The sequence below is a fragment of the Sinocyclocheilus grahami genome, unplaced genomic scaffold (genome assembly GCF_001515645.1).
Source record: "Sinocyclocheilus grahami isolate Dianchi unplaced genomic scaffold, SAMN03320097.WGS_v1.1 scaffold741.1, whole genome shotgun sequence".
NCBI lineage: Eukaryota > Metazoa > Chordata > Actinopteri > Cypriniformes > Cyprinidae > Sinocyclocheilus > Sinocyclocheilus grahami.
This window is the reverse complement of record NW_015505920.1, coordinates 499,714-523,211: the sequence shown is the minus strand read 5'-3', so window position 1 is coordinate 523,211 and position 23,498 is coordinate 499,714. Positions and strand designations below refer to the sequence as shown.

General features: G+C 38.6%; 2 protein-coding genes across 2 annotated transcripts; both read right to left on the bottom strand.

Annotated features, from left to right (window-relative positions):
* Positions 1 to 4,299: 4,299 nt before the first annotated feature.
* On the bottom strand, positions 4,300 to 13,883 carry LOC107560749 (histone acetyltransferase KAT2A-like). The gene is made up of 15 exons (XM_016245007.1): positions 13,552 to 13,883; positions 12,937 to 13,060; positions 12,268 to 12,413; positions 12,013 to 12,102; positions 11,653 to 11,834; positions 10,429 to 10,620; positions 10,223 to 10,329; positions 9,637 to 9,741; positions 7,454 to 7,590; positions 6,840 to 7,048; positions 6,582 to 6,708; positions 5,903 to 6,013; positions 4,827 to 4,970; positions 4,471 to 4,585; positions 4,300 to 4,376 (listed from the first exon to the last, which is right to left on the bottom strand). The coding sequence occupies exons 1-15, from the start codon at positions 13,768 to 13,770 to the stop codon at positions 4,300 to 4,302; spliced, it is 2,085 nt and encodes a 694-aa protein (XP_016100493.1). The 5' UTR covers positions 13,771 to 13,883.
* Positions 13,884 to 15,219: 1,336 nt separating this feature from the next.
* On the bottom strand, positions 15,220 to 21,954 carry LOC107560748 (ras-related protein Rab-5C-like). The gene is made up of 5 exons (XM_016245005.1): positions 21,902 to 21,954; positions 18,033 to 18,279; positions 16,842 to 16,964; positions 16,669 to 16,762; positions 15,220 to 16,472 (listed from the first exon to the last, which is right to left on the bottom strand). The coding sequence occupies exons 1-5, from the start codon at positions 21,952 to 21,954 to the stop codon at positions 16,345 to 16,347; spliced, it is 645 nt and encodes a 214-aa protein (XP_016100491.1). The 3' UTR covers positions 15,220 to 16,344.
* Positions 21,955 to 23,498: the final 1,544 nt, after the last annotated feature.

Here is a 23,498-nt window from a genome sequence, read left to right as displayed (position 1 = left end):
TTTTCAAACTTAAAGGTTTTCAGCCGCAGCTTCAGCATCTATTTTATAGTGTAGGGGGCGGGTGCTTCAGATTCTTGAGAGCATTTGATTGGACAGAGTTTGATGAGACGTCAAAAAAAATCGTTGCGTCGTTTTGGCGGAAGTGACGAACTGCAAGCTTTGAATGCTTATATCTTCTAAATGCGAATTTTGTCACTGTTTTGGAGCACACTGCCTTATAGATAACCTTAAGACTAACATATTGATACTAACACCCAAAAAACTTTAATTTTGATTTCATGGGGACTTTAACAGCCCCTCAGCTTCCACTGTATGGAAAAATAGCATGCAAAATGTCTCCATCGGTGTTATTATTTGTGTGTGTGAATGAAAGTCATACAAGTTTGTAACAACATTGAGGTCAGTTTTGGGGGGTTATTGATTTCATGGGGACTTTAACAGCCCCTCAGCTTCCACTGTATGGAAAAATAGCATGCAAAATGTCTCCATCTGTGTTATTATTTGTGTGTGTGAATGAAAGTCATACAAGTTTGTAACAACATTGAGGTCAGTTTTGGGGGGTTAAATTTGAGTTGAATTACTGAAATAAATGAACTTTTCCACGACATTCTCATTTATTGAGATGCACTTGTACATTCAGATCATTACAGATTAACCAATGTAGTGCAATTATAAATAAACTGATCCAGTGTCAATCGGAAGATACAATAAGAAACAGGTTTAATAAGAATTGGGGAAACCAGCGAGAATGTTTTAGATCTTTTCTTAACTTTTATAACCTTCTCATAAGCATTTAAGGTGAAATGTTGGTAGTTTCACCAATAATCTCTGTTAAAGGGTGAGTTCACCCAAAAATGAACATTTTGTCATCATTTACTCACCCTCAAGTTGTTCCAAACCTGCGAGTTTCTCTCTTCTGTTGAACACAAAGGATGATATTTTGAAGAATGTTGACAACCACACAGTTGCTGGTAGCCATCAACTTACATAGTAGGGGAAAATACTATGGAATTCAATGGCTGCCAGCAAATGTTTGGTTACCAACACTCTTCAGAATATCTTCTTTTGTGTTCAACAGAACAAAGAAACTCACAGGTTTGGAACAACTTGACTGAGTAAATAGATGACAATTTTCATTTTTGGGTGAACTCTCCCTTTAACAACTGGTGGTCTAATCAGAAGTCTCATTATTTATAATCAATCTTCAAACGAATATTCCATGTTAAAAATGTCAAAGCTACTACTTTGCTTACAGTTTTAAATGGAAAGACTATAAAGGACTATAAACTAAGATCAAATAACTATATCTGAACAGATCAGTATTGTGTCAGTATGTTCACTCACCTGTGCTGCTATTACTGTAATGTTGAGGGGTCTATGAGCTACTTTGAGAGGCTGAACCTCCTCTGGTCTTTAAAACCGTCCCTTTTTAAGCCTGCTGAGCAGAAAACGAAACCAAAAACAGAGAAAGGGCCCGACAAGAGGAGATGAATGACATACAACAAAATAGGGGCCGAATTCAACGACAGCAGGCATCTGTGGACTGTTAGTAGAAGAAATAAAAGAAATTTTAATGAGTTGTTTCTGTCAATTGTTATCAGAGGCTTGTTTTTCTGTGATTGCCGCTTGGCACAGCAGTGATGTGTACTGAAACAGAATTTGATTCGTAAATGTAGCGAGCAGAAGCTGGAATGAGGGCAGAAGAAAGTAATAGAGAGATACCTAAATGGGGCCCCATTTGCCAGTCAGTGATGTTGGGAAATCAAAACTGAACGATTGGCCTGTCATCTGCCTGTTAGTCATGCTCTGATCAAAACACACACATTATGGAAACAGACAATATTCAATTAAATAAATAAATAAATACATTGTTAAATGTATTAAATACGTTGTCTATATCTTACTGACCTTAAATAAATTACCCTATTTATTTAATTAAAGATTAGAATTGTCAAAATAATAATAATGTATTAATTAGGGGTAGGCAGGCTATAAGGAGGGCTTTGTTGTCCCAATAAGGCAGCATCTATTTAAATAATTAATAAATAAAATCATTGTTATTAAAATCAATGTCATTACTGCATCCTGTTAATGTACAACAATACTGAGGTGCAAATAGTATCTGCCATTATTTATAAGCATAAATAGCATCTAATTAGCTACTATTTACACTTATTGCAAAGATCAGCTACTTTTACTGAACATAAATAGAATGGCTATTTTCTCTTAGAGTAAATAGCACATATCTAAAATGCTGCTGTTGTCACTTAGTGTAAATAGCATCTGGCAGGGGTGTCCAAAGTCCGGAAGAATTTCAGACGGCCCGCTGCTTGTCTATTGAAATGTAGGCTATTATATGTGGCCCGCCAATCATAATTTACAAATCATGCAGTTTCACAATGTCAACACAAGGTGACAGCACTAAATTTTAGGCCAGATGTATCAGTAAAATGTGAGTGATAACAATTTGATAACTCATATGCGCGGTCATTTCTTTAGCGCACCGGAAGCGGAAGAGCGCTACTCATGTGAAGCACGCTGCACGGATCATTATTAGCTCTGCCTAAAGACAGCGCAGCGCGAGCACTAAAACCTACCTAATTAATACATTATTATTAAACACTCGATAAGCAATTGATTTTCAATTTTCCGATGTGATATGTGATGAGAAAAGGAAGAAAAGCGAACCCAGTCGATCGTATCATCACTACTCCCCAGTGCCTTACTCTCCAACCTGCGCCACTGCAGACACCAAATACCACTGTCCAACGAGATGAAATGAACATGACACGAGTGTTTATTCTCAACCTTTTTCTCGCAATTCAATGACTTTTTTCTCGTCATTTAATGAGTTTATTCTCAACATTTTATTTAGACTGTTTTTCTCGAAATGTAACAAGTTTTTTTTTAAAACATAATTGTATAGGATTTTTTTCTCGAAAATTTAACGACTTTAATCTCGAGATGGTTTTAGTTTTTTATTATTGCTTGGCCCTAATCCTCTTTCGTAGACAATATTTGGCCGAGATACAACTATATGAAAATCTTTCATAAACATTTTTTTTTTTCACGAATCGGATAACTTTTCGAATCAGCCAAAAAAAAAATATTTGTGAAAGCTTACTTTAAGTACTTCTATACCACAGCAGAACTACTAGCTTTAATAAAGTTAGTAATAAAACAAGAACAATTACACAAATTACAAGCATAGATACAGACAACAAAACACAGTTACAAATTAAGTCAGTAACAGTAGCATTCAGGTGCAGAAATGTAATAATTAAGTGTAAAATAACACAATAGTGCTCACTGCATAAGTTAAATACAGATTAATCTTTGTTAGAGCTGTGGTGTTATTTGATTAGCAGACAGAAACAGGTATTTATTGGCTGCTGTCTCTTTAAGACCAAAAGCACGGACCTAATACTGACACACATCCGTTTTTTTTCCTCAGCTGTTTACGTTCACTTAAGACATAACCGACTGTGTTTACTAGAATGCTTGCCAAAACGGGTATTTTAACATAACTTTGTGTGTATGTGAAAGAGGAATCAATTCGCTTCTCACGCGGTGTCTCTCTCTCTGCGTTTGCACGCTTCGGGTGTGTGCAGCAGCGACTGAGCGCTCAGAAAACAGCGCGCGAGTTAAAATTGCTTGAATGTGTAAACTGGCAAGACAAAACACGTGCAAATGATCAACTTTAACTCTATGATGGTTAAACCTAACAGTTAATCCGCGAATCTCATTAGTGCCGAACCGCGCAACCTGATCTGTACGGATCACGGATCATCTACAATCCGTTGCACCCCTAATGATAATACATTTTAGATATATTTAAGGTAGGACATTTACAAAATATCTTGGAACCTGATCTTTACTTAATATCCTAATGATTTTTGGCATAAAAGAAAAATGTGTACCCCTACAATGTATTTTTGGCTATTGCTACAAATATACCCATGCTACTTATGATTTGTGGTCCTGGGTCACATATTACAAAAGTTTTTCTGTCAATTTAACATATTCTTGCTGAATAAAAGTATTAATTTCTTAAATATATGAGTGTCACAGCAAAGGGTCTGAATACTTAGGACCATGTGATATTTCAGTTTTTCTTTTTTAATAAATTTGCAAAAATGTCAACAATTCTGTGTTTTTCTGTCAATATGGGGTGCTGTGTGTACATTGAGGAAAAAAAATAACTTAAATGATTTTAGCATGATCTTACTGAGCCCAAACCTTTGAAAATCATCGGTAAGATGCAGTTCTTCTATGATCTAATACAGACACACAGATGGTCTAAGATTTCAGAATAAATATGCATAAATTCTCCTCTGACCTTTTCTCCTTGGCACTAGGTTTCCAACCAGTCTCTCCTCAAGAAAAAAGGAAGGGAGAGAGTGTGTGAGAATGGAAGAATTCTGTACTGTATGTATCATAGGCACTATTAAGACATGAGTGCACACTTACTGATGCCTGGTATACTCTCCACAGGAATCTGCCGCACACCCTCTTTAAAGCAGGTGAGACCAGGATACACTTTCCTGATCTGATTCTGTTTCCTCTCAATCAGTTTCTTGATGATCTACAGCAGACAACAACAAACCCATAGTCATATTACAAAGACTGGCTGCCTTTTTCTAAAAATTGTTGACAAATTGACAAAATGTAATGTGTGCAGCCAATTTTGGATATTTTGAAATATATTAAAAACAAAACAAACAAAAACAACCTATCATTTACACCAATACACAACGTAATACCACTGGATAAACCAACACAATGTAATTCCTCTTCAGCAGCAGGGTAAATCTGTGCACTCTCACCTCTTTCTGCCTCTTTATGATGTGTGAGAGTTCGGTGTAGGGTATTCTGGGATTGAGCTCGCACTCCATCAGCGTGGCTCCCTCATAGTCTTTGATGTAACCAAGGTATCGGCTCTTCGGCACTTTGATGTCTTTGGAGAAGCCCTACCGACAGAACGAGGGTTCAACAGGTGAAGCTGTGCAGTGGAAAAACAGAAAATGTAAAACGTCTGAACGAGAGTGGATGGAACTGTACCTGTTTTTTGAAGTAGCCGATGGCATATTCGTCAGCATAAGTGAGGAAGTACAGAATGCCGTGCTTGATGTGGTACTCCTTAAGATGATTCATCAGGTGTGTGCCATAGCCCTAAACATGGACGCACACACACACAAAATTCATTCATCAAAACATAAATTCAAACACGCCATGCCACAAAACAAAAGAGCTATTCATCTACATATTAATATGACAATTTCTGTGATTAATGTGGATGGATGGTTTAAATAAATTAATGCAGAATAATGTTTTTTTTTTTAGTCCATGTAAAATAAAATGAGCAAACCTACAGCAGTGCATTCTGGGATTGGCTTAAGAGTGAAGCATGCCTACCATGCTGCCTTATTTTTTTTTGGTAAATTTATATTGTGAGATACTTAGTTTATTAGGAAGCAGTTTTTAATTGCTCACTGCAGTTTAGAATAGTGGTTGGCAACTTTTTTGACCTGATGGCCCCCATGTTGCCCAAAACCTCCCCTAAACAATATTTTAAGAGCATTGATATACTGAATTAATTACCCATGATTAATTTTAATCACAATTCACTATGCAATTAATTCAGTTATAAAAACTATGTTCTTCAATAAAAACAAGACTTCCCTCTTGGAAGTTTGCTAAGACCCCCTGGTTGAGAACCACTGAGTGCATCTCCGTACCTTGACCTGCTCGTTTGAGGTGACCGCACAGAAGACATCGGCTCTTCGGCACTTTGATGTCTTTGGAGAAGCCCTACCGACAGAACGAGGGTTCAACAGGTGAAGCTGTGCAGTGGAAAAACAGAAAATGTAAAACGTCTGAACGAGAGTGGATGGAACTGTACCTGTTTTTTGAAGTAGCCGATGGCATATTCGTCAGCATAAGTGAGGAAGTACAGAATGCCGTGCTTGATGTGGTACTCCTTAAGATGATTCATCAGGTGTGTGCCATAGCCCTAAACATGGACGCACACACACACAAAATTCATTCATCAAAACATAAATTCAAACACGCCATGCCACAAAACAAAAGAGCTATTCATCTACATATTAATATGACAATTTCTGTGATTAATGTGGATGGATGGTTTAAATAAATTAATGCAGAATAATGTTTTTTTTTTTTAGTCCATGTAAAATAAAATGAGCAAACCTACAGCAGTGCATTCTGGGATTGGCTTAAGAGTGAAGCATGCCTACCATGCTGCCTTATTTTTTTTTTGGTAAATTTATATTGTGAGATACTTAGTTTATTAGGAAGCAGTTTTTAATTGCTCACTGCAGTTTAGAATAGTGGTTGGCAACTTTTTTGACCTGATGGCCCCCATGTTGCCCAAAACCTCCCCTAAACAATATTTTAAGAGCATTGATATACTGAATTAATTACCCATGATTAATTTTAATCACAATTCACTATGCAATTAATTCAGTTATAAAAACTATGTTCTTCAATAAAAACAAGACTTCCCTCTTGGAAGTTTGCTAAGACCCCCTGGTTGAGAACCACTGAGTGCATCTCCGTACCTTGACCTGCTCGTTTGAGGTGACCGCACAGAAGACGATCTCTGTGAATCCCTGAGTGGGGAACATCCTGAAGCAGATCCCTCCAATCACACGGCCATCTTTAATCAGAGACAAAGTCTTGTGCTTCCTGAGGTCACACAGAGGACACCGGGTCAAAAGAGGCTGAGGGGAGGCTAGCGAGACATAAAACCTGACAGGCAAAGGTTGAGGAGAGTAGCAGGCTCTCTGGAAAAAGGAAGGGGTCCCCTGTAGACTTACGGGTCAAACACAAGACGTGTGATGTACTCTCTGGGCATGCGGGGAAGTTGATGGGAGAAAACATTTTGCAGGCCCACGAGCCACATTAGAATCTTCTTATTGGACTTCTGAGAGAGAGAGTTACCAATCACATGGAACTCAATGATGCCTCTCCTCTCCTCCAAACGAGCCGTCTCGTCACGAGCTGCGTTTGCAGACAACAGACTAGTCTGGGAAACCAGCAAACAAATGACAAATCATTCATTTCACTCTTCAAAAGTATAATCACAAAACACAGGATGTTCTAGAAAAACCTCATGCTATATTCAAGGAATGGTTGACCCAAAAATGAAAATTTGCTCACCCTCAGGCCATTCAAGATGTTGAAGAGTTTGTTTCTTCATCGGGACACATTTGTAGAAATTTAGCAATTGATCCTCTGTAGTGAATGGGTGCCGTCAGAATGAAGGATCCATTGGTGAGCAAGTGATGTAATTCTTAATTTCTCCAAATGTGTTTCAATGAAGAAACAAACTCTTCTACATATTTGATAGCCTGAGTAAATTTTCATCAAATCTTCATTTTGGGGTGAACTATACTTTTAAAGCTATCATAAGGGTGTGATGAACTCTGACCTCTGGCCCCAGCATGGCAGCAGGGTCTGTAATGGTCTTCATGACTTCATTGACCAGTTCCATGGGGATGTCGCCCATAACTCGGATCCGCTTGGCATCCTCAAGTGTCAGTGCCTCGGGATGCTTTCGCTTCTCTCCTGAGAGACAATTTATCACACAATGATTTCCATGATCTTTGACAACATCATTCTTAAAGGGGTCAGGAACTGCATTTTTTATTATTATTTTATAATGTTCTCTGAGGTTCACTTACCAACCCTCAATGGACACCTTGGCAATTGAATCGCCATTGGCTAGTATATTTTTTTGTTTACTCGCTAGACTGAAATACTATTATTACTAGTAATTACTATTATGAAATACTACTATATATATATATATATACACACACATACATACATACATATAAAATTATGCCATTTTACAAACATATATAATGTTTGTAAAATGGTACAGCTTTTTAAATATCTGAAAGTACACTCTTAATATCAGTCGGTCAAGCAGTCAAGCATTATAGTATGATAATCAAGTATTATTTAATAATAGAAGTTTAGTAATTAGAATTAAAACTGGGTAACCATGAACTTAGGACTGGTGCTGGTGCTTTTTTTGGTCATTCAGTGTTCCTGTAAAAAAAAAAACGAACAATAATACTGATAAGATATTATTATTATTATTATACGAATTCTACTAATAAGAACAATATAAAAACACACTAAGGATTAATGAGCTACTGGATTCATGAATATTAATCAGGTTGTGTGCGTTCGCTTGAACTGATTTGCTGAAATCAAAACAGGGACAATAATAGGTGAGCACCAGCCAATGAGATTGTCGTTTGCGCATTAGTTCCGCCTACTACAGGAAAACCTGGCAGTTCTTAAAAGCTGAAGAATTCCAAAGGAACGACAAAGTATATCGTTTACATGTAGTGCATCAATTCTGCATGTTATGTAAGGCTCTCGCTCTTTGCGCATGTGAGAGAAAACGACGGCGAGTCGTGCGCCTTCACACTAGAGTTAACGTTACGCCAAATACACAAACACAGGTACGCTGCACATCCAAAGACTCGCAAGTAAACGCCCACTGCTGTGATTGGCTAACAGTTTCACATATTAAAATACCAGATGGACGCTGCTGTGACATACTCTGAAAACAACATGGGTAATTTGGGTTAAAAACGTATAAATACTCAGTATATATCAAACGGTCTGGAACAGACAATGCAATAGTGGTAAAAGCTCGTTTACTCTCACTTCTGTGTTGCGACATTACTGTTGGATCCGCTCTAGTCAGACTCAGCGCTGCATCATCGTTTACTTTCAGTCTTTCTGAAAAGCCTGCATCATACCGTCTTGTTTAAAAATGAATCAGTAGCAAAGTAAAGCAAACAAACAATCAGTGATTCAATGACGCAATCTGGAGCTCTTTGCTAATTTTACCCAGTGTGTTTACACCGGACACGACGCGGCACAACGCGACTATAGACAGCAGAACCCATTATAATCAGTGATTCTGTCTACACTGGATGCAGCACAGATTGACACAACAAATCCCAGACAGTAAACTGATGTCCCGCTCTATTTCTGACAGTCAAGCATTCACGCCGCTTCTGACCTGAAAGAGAAATTGATTCGCGACATGATACAACAGCGCTCGCATCCGATCTAGATATGTTAGGATCACAATGATGACAATTCAAAGAAAAATGTTCACATCTTACACTACACAGTGTCTTGTAATGTCATCTGTATGGTTCTGATGATGGAGTAATCCTGTGTTTGCGTCACTCTAGTATTTCCTCTCCTTCTACTACAGACGCGTATCAGTGGGCGGAGCTAAAGAGGCAGTGCTGTAGAAGCAGGCGTTGATCTTCTCCTGCGGAGGCGGTGCTTAGCGACACTATTACGTCATAAAGTGGCACATTCCAAAACGAGTCATTTTCTGAGCTTGGTTTCAATAAAAGCTGTTTTTAAACTAACGGGAAAGTTTTGAGTTTTGAAACTTACAGTATGTTTTTATAGTACATTGACCTGTTATGTGTCAAAAGATCAAGGGAACTTTGATTTCTCAGTTCATGACCCCTTTAAGTCTGATGCATATATGATTGTGTACTTCAATTACATGCTAAAGTACAGAGTTCACAGTGCACAATAAATAATTCTTCAACTAGATCTTCTTACCGGTTACTGGTTCAGAGGAAGCGACGTCCAAACCTGTAACACCCAGAGCAGAACCACTGCAGCCTTTACTGAGAGGAGAGCCAGACACCGAGACTGGACTCAGCACTAAGACAGAAAGAATAAAAAGTAGCATCACTTTTCGTTTTAAAACAGACCATTCCAAAGACACTAAGCTGGGACACGAATCTTGTCAGGATTACCGAATGTTTACAGTATCAAATGTGTATACCCACTTGTCAGGTGATGGATGCCACACTTTAAGATCATGTAAAATGATAAAAATGTGATTTACTGTAGCCTTTATTGACATAGAATTCATTATGGTAGCAGTCTACTTTAGGTTTTCTTTGTTATTTGCAACTCTTGATGTTTTTAGTAATGAATATAGCTCAATTTTTCCCCTTTAAAAAGCATAGGTTGTTGAATTTTTTATTTTGAAACCATTATAAGGATAATGTAGCCAAACATTTATGAATAAAAATGTCATGCTTGTCTTTTTTTTTTTTTTACATAGATTTGAATAAGTTGTCGTTACATTACAAAATTAATCTAAATGCTCATCCCTAATAACCAGCTCATCACATACCTGTTTGATGCCCCAGCTGTGTCCCCTCTGAGGCTGGCATGGTGAAGTCTGCCTCCCAAATGGGGGAGTTCTCTCCATAGATTTCTTCTTCCAACATGGAAAGAAACCTAGTACACACACACACACACACACACACACATGCTCAATTACACTATGTGAGAGTGATGGTGCTGGAGTGTGTATTATAAGACGGTATTGTGTCTTACTTGGGGAAGTGTGTGAGGATCAGAGTGCGTTTCTCTGGTGGGAGTTTGTCTTTCTCCACTCTGAACTTCTCCAGTAACTGTCTGCGGGTGACAGTGAAGATAGACTTCAGCAGACTGCGGCCGAACACCTGACAGGTCTCATACCGGGGCAAGCTGTCATTACTCTGAGGAACATGACAGTAACACAGCCACCTGAAACACACACACACACACACACACACAAACTAATTCACAAAACTGTTGATGTATTTATTCAAACACATCAAAATTACACTAATGAATCTATATACATTATAAGAAGAATCAGATGAAATGTTAGTGGAGAAAAATTATTGTAAGTAAAATAAAATAAAAACATATGATGTTATTTCTTTTATTACAAAATTCTCAATAAATGTCATTTTGACATTTGATGTATCATGCCTCATATTTCAAAAGAGTGAAATCAATCATCTTTTTTTCATCTATTTTTTTTCTGTTCATTTTGCCATTAATTGTAATAATCCAGTGAGATTTTTGTTTGCACAAGGAGTCTGATAACAGCCAGTGCTGCACACTGAGATCTGATCTCACCATCATCCAGTCTGTCTGGAATGACATGAAGACACAGAAAAAAAACTCAGACAGACTAAATCCAGAAGAACTGTGGCAACATCTCCAAGATGCTTCAAGAAACCTTCCTGCAAAGCCACAGTACTGTTAAAAGTTTTAGGCACTTGTGTAAAAATGTTGTAAAATGAGGATGCGGTTAAAAATAATGTCATAAATAGATTTTCTTTATCAATTAACTTCTATTAACTAAATTAAATCAACCATTTTTGTCACCATCCTTTGCGTTTAAAACAGCTTTTGTCAGAGGTCCATTTGCACATAGTTTTTCAGGTAGTTTTGCAAGTAGGTTTCTTGAAGCATCTTAGAGACATTGCCACAGTTCTTCTGGATTTAGTCTATCTGAGTTTTTTCTGTTTCTTTATGCAAGACAGACTGGATGATGGTGAGATCAGATCTCTGTGTGGAGCACTGGCTGTTATCGGACTCCTTGTGCAAACAAAAATCTCACCGGATTATTACAATTAATGGCAAAATGAATGTTTGGAAATGTAAACTGATATTTCCTACTGACACACTACAGAAAAAGATAGAAATAACTGACTTAAAAAAAATTTTGAGCTGGTAAAAATACTAGTGTTCTAATAATTTTGGCCACCACTGTAACACACAAACCTAGTATAATCGACTTTGTAGGCGGCCGCATCCTCTTTCTGCGCCCTCTGACGGAACTGTGATGGGGTCTCCAGCTTCCAGTAGTTCAGACAGAGCAGAAACATCTTACTGAGCTCATACATGGTCTGCCTCTCCTTAGAAGCCAAATGACTGAACTTATACTGGACAAAGTTCAGCACCCCCTGAGAGAGAGAGACAGACAGAGAGAGCATCTTGAGTGCAGAACAACTCACACAACAATAATGACCTAAATTAGAAGACAAATGTCCCACTCTTCTTCTCACCCATAAAGGCATTTTACATGGATTGTGACTGGCAGAAAACGTTTTGCCACCTTTCTTATACACAACACACACGTACTTGTTCTATGTTGGGTTTTTCAAAGGGAGGGCTACCGAGAGAGCCTTCCACCACTGGCTTCCCCATCTGCAGAATACACTTCCTCAGCAACTAAGAAAAGAAACAAACAGTCAAACACACAGGCAAAAATGTGAAATATTCAGCTGACAGATAAACAAAAACATCTTAGAGGCTTTTTAACATATTAGTAATTCATCTTGGGTGTGTTTGTACTTTTAAAAAAATGAATGAAGCAGATCACATCTGCCTGTTTACCTTGAAAAGATAAAAGTAGACTTGCTTGGTGTCCGTGTCTTCTTCTTTATGGACAGACATGAAGAGATTCTCCACGTCCACCACCATCCCCAACAACCGGTTAATCTCCTCCTCAGACACGTTTTCCAGGTGAGACACATGCTCCGCTATACAAAAACACACAAGATAATGTAAACAACAATAATGATGCATTATATGAAGCAAAATACACAGTTAACATATAGTAACCTGTATATCCACAAATGTTGTATTTACGCTGCTTATTTCTGGTTTGCAAAACATATTTTATAAATTGTCCATTTAGGGTGATAATTGCTACACTTGACTTTACTATTTTTGTGCTTTTGCATATTTATTAATTAGACCATGTCCATTGTTCACACTTCGCTGTGTTTAAAGTATTTTTAAATACTTTGCTTAAATCACAGTTTGTAATGTGTAAGTTCACCTCATAGCTGGATGGCTTGGTTCATGGTTTATAACTCTGAAACGAAAACTTTTCAAACCCCTATGGGAAAATATTCATCCAGAAGCAAGGCAACTGGAAAAAGTGGCTGGCCACTGTTGCACAATATCATGCTGGACCAGCTTATTTGGATGATGCCAAGTAGAGTCATGGGTCTGATATGGTGTGATGTAATAAAACCGACAAAGAGGCATTCATCTTACCCAAAGAGTGTCCACAGCTTCGGCAGGCCTCCGTCAGACTGGCTGCCTGCTGCTGGAGCTCCATACGAGCAGCTGTCGGAGGATTGGGGTTTTTCCATCCATTACATTTGCAAGTATCATTCGCCTGTAATATAAGAGAACACATCTGGGATTTAAAGAACTGTCAACGAGGACTGTAAACATCAGGGTCATCAGGTAAATACTGACAAAACATTTTGATTTATAATAATGCAGTGGTGATAACACGGCAATACAATGAGATATATTGAAAATGTCGCATGTATGGTGCATGTTTTAAAAACATACATAATAAATGCATTTAATTAACCACCATATGCTAATTTCACACTATATAAAAGCTGGTATAAAACATATTAAGCTACCCATTTTAAAAGCATTTTTTAGAAATGCGATTCAATTTTCATTCTTTAGTCCATATAGAAGTTTTCAGTCTTGTGTTTTTATTTTCCAACCTTAAATCACCTTTAAGGTTAAGGTTAGATTTGTATTGGTACTAGGACACATGCGTGACTAGTTTGCAGGCTGTTACTGAAGCAGTGACACATGACAGGCCCGGGCACTCGCTCTATTGTTATGAGCCGAGCTCTCGGTTACCTTGCAGGAGGAAAACACTCCGAGTTTCTCCAGTTTTTTAGCCCGCGGAAACGAGCGGACTTGGGCTTTCTTCTGGCTGGACCACTGCTGCTGACTCAGGCCTGGTCGGGCCGGGTCGCTGCTCCCGGATCCGGGGTGCGGGGTGGATCCTGCCGGGCCGCTGGACTGAGCTTGCTGAAGCCGGGGCTGCACGGAGGTCTGTGCCACCGGGTCCGCCATATCAGCAGCCTTCAATTCCTATCCTAGGATCGCCGCGCTCACTTCCATCCTGTGCCGCTTCAATAAAGTTTTGTGATGGTTTTCGATACGCGTTCTGACCACTGCACTGCGCCTGCGCACTATAGGAGGTTGCTGGGAAATGGAGTACTAGTGCTACAGAATTAAACGTTACAATACTTTCCACTGGGGGGCATGAAACACTTGAGCTACTTATTATTGCAATATATCACTTGAAAAGAGCAAATTAAGCATATTTATTCAAATTATATGTATCTAAACTTATTTATAGTTAGTAGCACAATGCATTTTGGTATTTTGCTAAAATGTCAGTCAGCTAACACATTAGCTGGACTGATTTTTTTTTTAAATAAATGTTTAAAAAAAAACCATAAGGCATTTTGCTACTAAATATAAATAGGTTTCTACACATTGATGATTAGGGATGGAAATCTTAAGAAACAATTCCGTTTCAGTTATTCTGCATTTACTAACCCCTTTCTATATGCAACAGAAAACACCTTTTTATGCTCGCTCTCGTTTTAATATTTTTAAATCTCTGAATCTTAAAAATTGGCCTCACATGGTGTATATATTTAACGAAATATAAACAAAATGTATTTAGATAAAATATCACTAACAACAAAACTAATTTGCATTTAGAACTACCAGTCAGAACTACATGGTCGAGCCTTAAAGGTGCACTCAGCAATGTTTCTCCTTGTTAAAAAGTTTTACTCCTAAATAAATGCATAGTAATTTTGAAACAGTAGTATAAAATCAAGAACACATCATAATAATAGTCCAATCAAATCTGTTACCTTATAAAAGCTGTTTTATTGAACATGGAGAGGGTCCCCTCAGGGGGGCTGCCATGTTAAGATCACATGACTAGCCAAATACTATTTGCCTAATCTGAGTAACCACCCTGTTATTGGACACTTTCACTCATGGATGAACTTAATCATGATTGACGATGAACAGTGATTTTATACAATAGCATCAGTAACTCAACATGACTGCCAGCACAACATAAACATAATAGTACTGAATACACCATTACTTACTATGCTCCCTCCACAGCAGCAAAAGATGCACATTCGAGAATCATTAACGAAAACGAGCGTCTTTTAAATCCATTTAGTAACTGTGAATAATTAAAAACCAGTTCTCCATTCCCAACCATATTTAGAACAGGAATAAAAAAAATTTATACAAAAAAACTCCAAATCACCACCTACTTTTAGAAATAACACCACAACAAACAGAATGTATACCTTCCCCTCCTTTATTGGTAAAATTACAAGTTTATTAGGTTTGTGTTTTTCCATTTATTTGTTTTTGTCCATTGCCTCCCTCATTCCTCAGACCTTGCTTGAGACATCTGGGTCACCGTTCACATTTGTTGTGCTAGGTTACAATTGATGCTGAAAATGTGGGTCAAAAGAGACATCCTGCGACATTAAACAGAAGGGAACAATATTGACAGAAAATGACATGTTGTCAGAGGACAAAGAAATACCCAGTGCACTCTAAGAGACCATAAGTAAAAAAACAAGTAAATTCTTACAAAGGTGCTGAATTGAAATGGTTAATGATTGGGGTCATATTCACAGGAAAAAAACAAAAAACAAGAGTACAAAAACAGCAACATTATCTTTTTTCCCCCTCGTATATATTTGTGATATTGGTCAGAGGTGGCTGATTTTGCCTCGTGTCATTTATATGTATTTTTTCCAAGTCTGATTTCAAAAACATTTCATTAATGCAAAGGGAAAAAAACTAAACCAAATTGGAGTTATACCACCTGTTAATGCATTTTCGATATACAAGTAAATATATGCAAACGATTAGAAAAGAAGTCTAGCCTATCAAATCATATACTGGTTTCATTTGTGCTGGAGTAGTGGACGTCTGAGAGACTAATAAAATAGAAATAATACAGGATCTACAGAACAGCCTGACATAGATGGAAAATAGCCTGTTTTCTCAATCTCCGATCTTTCCTCTCTCCGACAAAGGAGACATGTGATCAAGGAGAGCAGGAGAAAGATGAGGTGTAACTCAATACTGGCAGTATGCATCCACCAAAAGGGAGAGCGAGTCTGAATAGTGGCGTCGCCACTAAATTTTTCATTCAAACGAGCAAATGAGGATAAGGAAATACAAAGGAGAGACAACTTGTTTTTCCACCAGCAGCAGTCTGGAATTTCTTTTGACTTAAGCGTGATTGGTTAGATCTGATCACATGTTTGTCTCTTTTTGCTTTGTCAAACTCTACACAAGACAAATTGAATAACTTTGAAAACCATAGATGGCAGAGACATGTCGTAGCTTGTGTTTGTATATGAATGTGCATGTACTGTTTTTGGGAGGAATAACTGGTTGAAACATTAACGTGTTGATTTACAAGGGTATCAATGGCCAGTTTCCAGTTCTGAAGCTGTATGGTACAGTCTAACTGGCCATAGTTTAGAGCTGGGTCATAAGTGAATGGATCTCACACTATGGATTCATACTGTGTTTGTGTGTCTGTATCAGTCCTTGGGTGCATCTGCCAGCTGATTGGTCCGATGGTTAGTTGCCGCCTCCACAGCAGTGGCCGCTTCTGCCCTGAGGTGCTGTCTCCTGTAAGTCGACCCCTCCTCTGGCCCGTCCGCCACTCCCTGCTCCACCCTGCGGTTCGTTCTTCGGAAGCTTCTTGGCTAAAGAAAGAGATTGAGAAGGAAAATTTCTTCATAAACGTGCTAGGTTGATTTGATCTGAATAAAATCGCTATCAGTATTTGAACGACTAGGCGTGGTGTCTGGTTGAGCGTTTTTGCGGCAGGTGAAACTGGTGTCATATTGCTGTGTTTTGCTCCAGGCTTGAAGAGAGTCAGTAAGAGAAATGAGATCGTACCGATAGCCATGAAGATCTCGTTCACGTTCATGGCGGTCTTTGCAGACGTCTCCATGAAGAGTAGGCTGTTGTCGTCTGCGTATGCCTGCGCCTCCTAAAGAAAGTATGTGGATGTGTTAAAACCATATCAGAAGTAGATTCACACAGATTGTTTTGCGTTCATATAAACATACCTCAAAGTCAACAGCTCTCTTGTTGGCCAGGTCTGCCTTGTTGGCGGCCAGAGCAATAACGATATTTGGACTCGCCTGACGCTGCAACTCCTTCACCCAGTTCTTTGCTCTAGTGAATGTGTCCTAAGAGTGCAAAGAAAAACAGCAGAGAAGTAACTGTTAAACAAAGGAAAAAAACGAATGAATGAAAAGATAAGGACTAGAACTTGTTTAAATCATGAGTAAAGGGCTGTCAATTTAATGTGTTGATTTAGTACAACTCATTTTTTGAAGAAATTAACACATATATATATATATATATATATATATATATATATATTATAGCATATAAAGCATTAATTTCTTAAAAATGTTACATACATACATACATATATATATATATATATATATGTATGTATATATGTATGTATGTATGTAACATTTTTAAGAAATTAATGCTTTTATTCAGTAAGGTTGCATTAAATTGATCAAAGGTGACAGCAAATGCATTTATAACATTACAAGAGATTCAAATATATGCTATTCTTTTTAATCCTGGAAAAAAAAAGCTATCATGGTTTTCACAAAAATATTAAGAAGCACAACTGTTTTCAACATAATAATAACTTTAAAATAATAATATTAACTTTAAAAAAAATAAGAGGAAATGTTTCTTGAGCAGCAAATAAGTATATTAGAGTGATTTCTGAAGAATCATGTGACACTGAAGACTGGAGTAATGATGCTGAAAATACAGCTTTGGCATCATATATTTTTAATTAACTGATATTGCAATTTATTTACATACATAAGCATGTTTTTTTTTTTATAAAAGGCTTTAAAATATTTTACATATTTACAAATAAAACACTGTATTTTAAAATAATTACACATTCATATAAATTAGCTTAAGGTTGCCAACAGGAGTTGCATTGCCACTGTGACTTGCTTGACTTTGAGCAAAGGTCTGACTGTATCCTATAGAATAATAATTAACCCCAGCAGTCAGTCAGGTGAAACCTTATTATTCAGACCTTACCCTTCTGCTGAGCACAACGGCGTGATGTCAGCCTTTATTAGAGCCCATGCATGACTGGCAAAGTCACATTGCAGCTGAGGTGCCACGTAACCCTCAGCTGGTGAATGATTGGCTGTACAAGACTGATCCAACTTAGACTTAAAGGTTTTGATTTCACAATCACAGGCACTTACTGTGTTAGTAATGTCATAGACGACAATGGCTGCCTGGGCTCCTCTGTAGTACATAGGGGCCAGGCTATGATATCGCTCCTGTCCGGCTGTGTCCCAAATCTCAAACTTTACTGTTGTATCATCCAGGCAGACTGTCTGTGTGAGGAAAGCAGCTAGAAAGGAAAGAGAAACAGAAAGGTTTTTGACATGACGCCAAAGTGCATCTACAGAAGTCCTAAGAGCCCATGGATTATGAATATTTTTCTTTCTTGTTTTCTCGTGATCACGACTTAATATTTTCTTGTGATCTCGACATAACGAAAGTTGTTTTCTAGTGATCTCGACATGACGAAAGTTTTTTTTTTTTTTTTACAATGATTGTTTGATCTACTGTTGCTATAGTAATGAACAACTTTAACTGCGCATCTGATCGACAGATAAACACTCTTGCTCTTGCTGTATGTTGTGGATATTTCAGCTAATTTTGCTTTGCTTTGTAATAACATCTACAATACATAAATAAAGGCTAATCAATCACTGTTGATTTTTTCCCCCACAATTTTGAGCACACCAGGGTGATTATGAACATGAAATTATCCAGCCATGGCTTTTTGTTTCACAGAAATATAAATAGGAGTGAAAACAAAGGCCAAATGTGCAGCAAAAGATAATTGAGCTTCACAAATTAGAAAGTGGCTTTAAGAAAAGAGCTAGAGCAGTGAAAATTCCCATTTCCACCATCAGGGCAATCATTAAGAAGTTTCAATCAACAGAAAATATTATGAATCTGCCTGGAAGAGGACATGTGTCTATATCGTCCTAATGCACGGTGAGAAGGAGAGTTTGAGTGGCCAAAGACTCTCCAAGGACCACAGCTGGAGAATTGCAGAAAAAGGTTGAGTTTCGGGGTCAGAAAACCTTTAAAAAATTATCTCCAGCATATTCAGTTGCCAGACATGACTGGCTTCTATGGTCAGATGTAACTAAAAAAAATAGCTTTTTAGCAGCAAACCCTCAAGAAATATACTGTTGTACTTTTAATGTTGTGGGCCAATATTTCTGCTGGAGGTCCTGGACATCTTGTTTAGACACATGGCATCATTGATTCTATCAAATACCAACAGATAAAAAATCAAAAAGTGACCGACTCTGTTAGAAATCTTATAATGGATCTGAAGAGATTCTGGATGAAGGAATGGTCTCTGATCTCTTGTCAGGTGTTCTCTAACCTCCTCAGGCATTATAGGAGAAAACCTCTACACTATTTTGGCAAATGGAGGTTTCAAAAAGTATTGAATAAAAGGGTACGGTTAATTGTGTCCAATGTGTATTAGAGAAAAATATTTATTTCATAATGATATTTCCCCCCCATTTGACGAAGCGGATATCGTCCTCTTTTGGAAGGCCAAACAAAGTAGTTTCCCTTTCACAATGAAACACACGTTTGGGCGGCGTTATGCAAATCTTCCCACATCGTGACGTAGACATGTGGGGGCGTGTTAGAACGAGCCATTTTAGGTAGGCGTGGTTGACTCTTAACTTTTATAAAGAATATCTCTTTGGATTTGAGACTTTAGTCTTTGCAACTTTACAGATCTTCTTTATGCACTGTGGTGGGACGACCAAACGACAGACACAGTGGGTGTGGCGTCAGGCCTCGGAGAGGCTTTTATTAACAAAATATAAACAAAGTGTCCAGGAAAAAGGGGAATGAAGTGTCCAAAATAAAACAGGGGTTCTGGTGTCCTCGTCGTGCAGGGAAGGGCAGTGGTCAGGAAGGAGGGGTCCAGGTAAGGGGCAGAGTCCGGCGGCCACACGCGCTCCCCTCTCTGATCCGGGGCGCGAGGGGCGGCGGCTTCTTTCAGCGGCTTCGTCCTTCTCTCTGCCCACGGAGCTTGAAGGGACTAGACGGCCCGGCATCCTAGCCCGACGGCCATGTAACGGGTGCGGTTCCCATCCGGACCGCAGGTCCGGTAGCTCACAACTCTGGCGGCACGGGAATCCCTCTACGCACCCTTCCTGGACCCACGAGGACACCAGTGTGCATGCACGGGGAAGAGACCGGTCCCCCGAGGAGAGGCCCGCTCGGCATTTAAACAGCGGCGGTGATGAGGCTCCATTCGGTTCAGGTGTGCCCCATCACACGCCCCCAGCCCTGGCCCTGGCACCCACTCATGTCAGGAGCCTGGCGAAGGGCGGCAATTAAGGGACGGGGTGATGCTGATAATTAGGGGGAGGCAGCCAACTCGTCACAGCACCAAGAGCTTGTAACACTCCAAAGAGAAAGGAAAAATCTAACTTAATGATAAACAAATTAATCATATTGATTCAAGCATTTAAGCATTTATGAATTAATTAAGTATCAGTAATGAAAAATACTGCACAAATTATAGCGATCACGAAGAAGGTCCTTATTCTGTCCCAAACGCGTACAGTAAAGTGGATATACAGTATACAACACCATCAGTTACATTCAGGTGTATACTGCCAACTGTTGGCGCAGTTGTGTAACTTGGAGAACAACTTTCGTTATGTCGAGATCACAATAAAATATTAAGACGTGATAACGATTAACCAACTTTCGTTATGTCGAGATCACCAGAAAATAAAGTCGTAATCACGAGAAAACAAATTTTGTTATGTCGAGATCACGAGAAACAAGAAAGAAAAAATATAAATTATCCACGGCCTCTTAGGACTTCTGTATGTATCAGTTCATATGATCAAAATCTTACATTGCGTTACCATGGAAATGGCACTTTAAAATCTTTTGGCGGTCTCCTCCCCCTTAGCGGGCAGTGTCAATTGTCATATTACAAAATTTATTACGGTCTTTTAGAATCAAACCTTTTTATAATCTTGACAAAAAACATATCATTGGAAAGGTTTGAGTCTCAGGATTCCATATTTTGAGATAGAAGTAATATTGACAGAGAAATCTAGACATTTGTGACAGAAAAATGCATTAAAAAAATTCAATGGAGTTGGGATGGCACCCGGTGGCTGTTTGTGGTATAACGCCCTAAATAAAATCTCACAGGAACCTACATTTTTTTCATATCAACTTCAAATTTGGAACATAACTTATTTAGACACATAAGGCTTTAATTTTATACCAATTTTAGAGTAAAACCTGTTATGTAAAATATTTATTATATATAAAATTAATATAATGCATTTTCTTTACAGTAAATTTAAACTACTATAACTTTTTGATACTTTAATTTTTTGAAAACATTCCACTTTGGCGATAATCTGCTGATTTTCTTCTTTAAAAAAGAGACCAACCTTATGTCTGGGGGGGGGGGGGGGGGGGTGACAGGTAAGGGGTTAATGACTTTAAGGAACCTCATTGCCAATTAAATGCCTTAAAAATATATATGAAATAACTATCACCAGCAAAAGCACCTGGAATATATCACTCATGCAACTGCCTAAATCAGACTAGAGAATAATTCTCACAATAAGGCCAATGAAGGATCAAACTATAGAAATAATTGCACCAGAGAAGGAGTGGGTAAACAGAGAGCATGTTTATGAAATACTGATGTGATTTTCATATGTTCTGCTTTACAGCTTTTTAACAGGACTTTTAACAAAGAACCGAAGTATCTTATAATTAGATGGACATACTTCAAAATGAACCTTGCAGCAATACTTAAGTAATAAGTTCCACAGAACGCTGTAATTTCCCGGCATCGTATTTTAATCGGCTACTATCAGAACTAGAACCACCTGATTCACTTCCCGTCATCTTTTCAGTAAGACCGCCTAACCGAAAGATATACACAGGTTGTGGCACCTGTGCGTACATGTGTCGACCTGAAAAGCTGTCACCAGCATTCCAATGAATATGGCTCACTTCCTTTTCATGTGAAATCCCATCATACCTGCTGAATTTACAGTGCTGTGGTAAACCCAACAAGGACTGCAATGATACCATCCTTCCCCCATCAAACAGTTCACTGACCCTCTCAGATCGCAACAGTGTGGAAATAGGAACTGCTTTCCATGAAACTGACCAGCTGGAAGGAAATCAAATGCAGCACCAACATAGGACCACAAGCAGCCTGATCATTAAGCACATGTCTGATAGGGTGTGTTAGAGAGGACAGTCTATATCTACTGTAAGAAGTGCAGAGCAAACACACAGATAACAACACACCCACACCCTGCCCAACGATTGTCTGGAAGGGCAAACTGCTTCACTCAACAGCTTCATTCATTAATAATAAAACTTAACAGATGCTATTATATGCATCTTACAATAAAAATGCTGAACACTCCATCAGACAATGGCTTTTTCCATCTCTCAGTAGGGCTGGGTATCGAGTTCGATACTTTTTAGGCACCGACCGAATTGCCTCGATACCATCGAGTATCGAAAAACGTCTTGTCTTTCGGTACCAAATTTCGATACCTAAGGGGTTAATCTCATCAACGTCAGTGAGGCGCAGATCGATCAGTGTTTGACATCCACGAGAGCAATGCGAAAACGTACGGAGCAGTCTGCTCGTGGTACTATAGCCTAATACACCGATAGGTCTGCACAGTCGGTCCGCGTCACATGCCACACGCAGAGATGTGGCTCACACGTGAGTATTTAGTGTGAATGCGTCCCAGCCCCCGTAGCTGTAAGGCTACATTTACACTGGTGCGTTTTTGTTTTAAAATGAAAACGATCCTCGTCTTACTGGCGTTTACACTGCGTTTCAAGCCAGCTTTCCACTATCTCAGACAAATGAAAGACTGAAAGTCATTCATTTCCAGTGGAGAGTAGTGCGCGAGCTGCGTGGCGTTCCAATCATATGCAGATGTCCGTTCATACTTCAAGACCGAAAGCGTGTGTTATGTGACCATTCATGCACACTGTAGCATCATGCGACATAAGACCAGGGTTTAAATTGGGCCGGGCCATCTGGGGCTGAGCCCCGGCACTTATAGACTCCAGGGCTTGACATTAACTCTTCATTAACGCCAGACAAGTAACATGATTAAAACATCAGAAACCAAAAATAACAATGTAAACACCAAAACGCAATATTATTCTGATTTTATTACATTTAGCGTAAGTGGCGAATAGTGGGTATCTAATGTATATAATGTATCTGTTAACAGTATAAGGTTGCGCTGCTGAGGTGAGGCTCCCGCCGCCTCTCCAGGAGAAATCAAAACGGTTAGTTAGGCAACATCACGCAACGTTTTCACCATTAAGACTGTTTAATAGTTCTATAAACAGTTCAATAAGCAAATACAATAATATTAGGTCACTTACATTTTAGGCGGAACCACAGCGCATCTCACAGCAACCAGCCGATTAATTGCTGATTGATTCAGTGTTTTGAACGAATCAGTTGAGTCAAAGTTTCATTAGCCCATGCATAAACATCTGATGAATCTGTCCTTTGAACAAATCGTTTGAATGAATGACTCAATGACTCACTCTCACTACTGGCACCTACTGGCGTTTTAATTTAGTTGAAAAGT

Excerpts from the sequence above, each read along its gene's own strand:
- LOC107560749 (XM_016245007.1), bottom strand. The coding sequence starts at position 13,770 with ATGGCGGACCCGGTGGCACAGACCTCCGTGCAGCCCCGGCTTCAGCAA. Across the intron at positions 11,835-12,012 it reads AAAAACCCAACATAGAACAA|GGGGTGCTGAACTTTGTCCA; the intron begins GTACGTGTGTGT and ends TCTCTCTCTCAG. Across the intron at positions 7,049-7,453 it reads CTGCCATGCTGGGGCCAGAG|ACTAGTCTGTTGTCTGCAAA; the intron begins GTCAGAGTTCAT and ends CTGGTTTCCCAG.
- LOC107560748 (XM_016245005.1), bottom strand. The coding sequence starts at position 21,954 with ATGGTATCATTGCAGTCCTTGTTGGGTTTACCACAGCACTGTAAATTC. Across the intron at positions 16,965-18,032 it reads TCTATGACATTACTAACACA|GACACATTCACTAGAGCAAA; the intron begins GTAAGTGCCTGT and ends TTGCACTCTTAG. Across the intron at positions 16,763-16,841 it reads AGAGAGCTGTTGACTTTGAG|GAGGCGCAGGCATACGCAGA; the intron begins GTATGTTTATAT and ends TACTTTCTTTAG.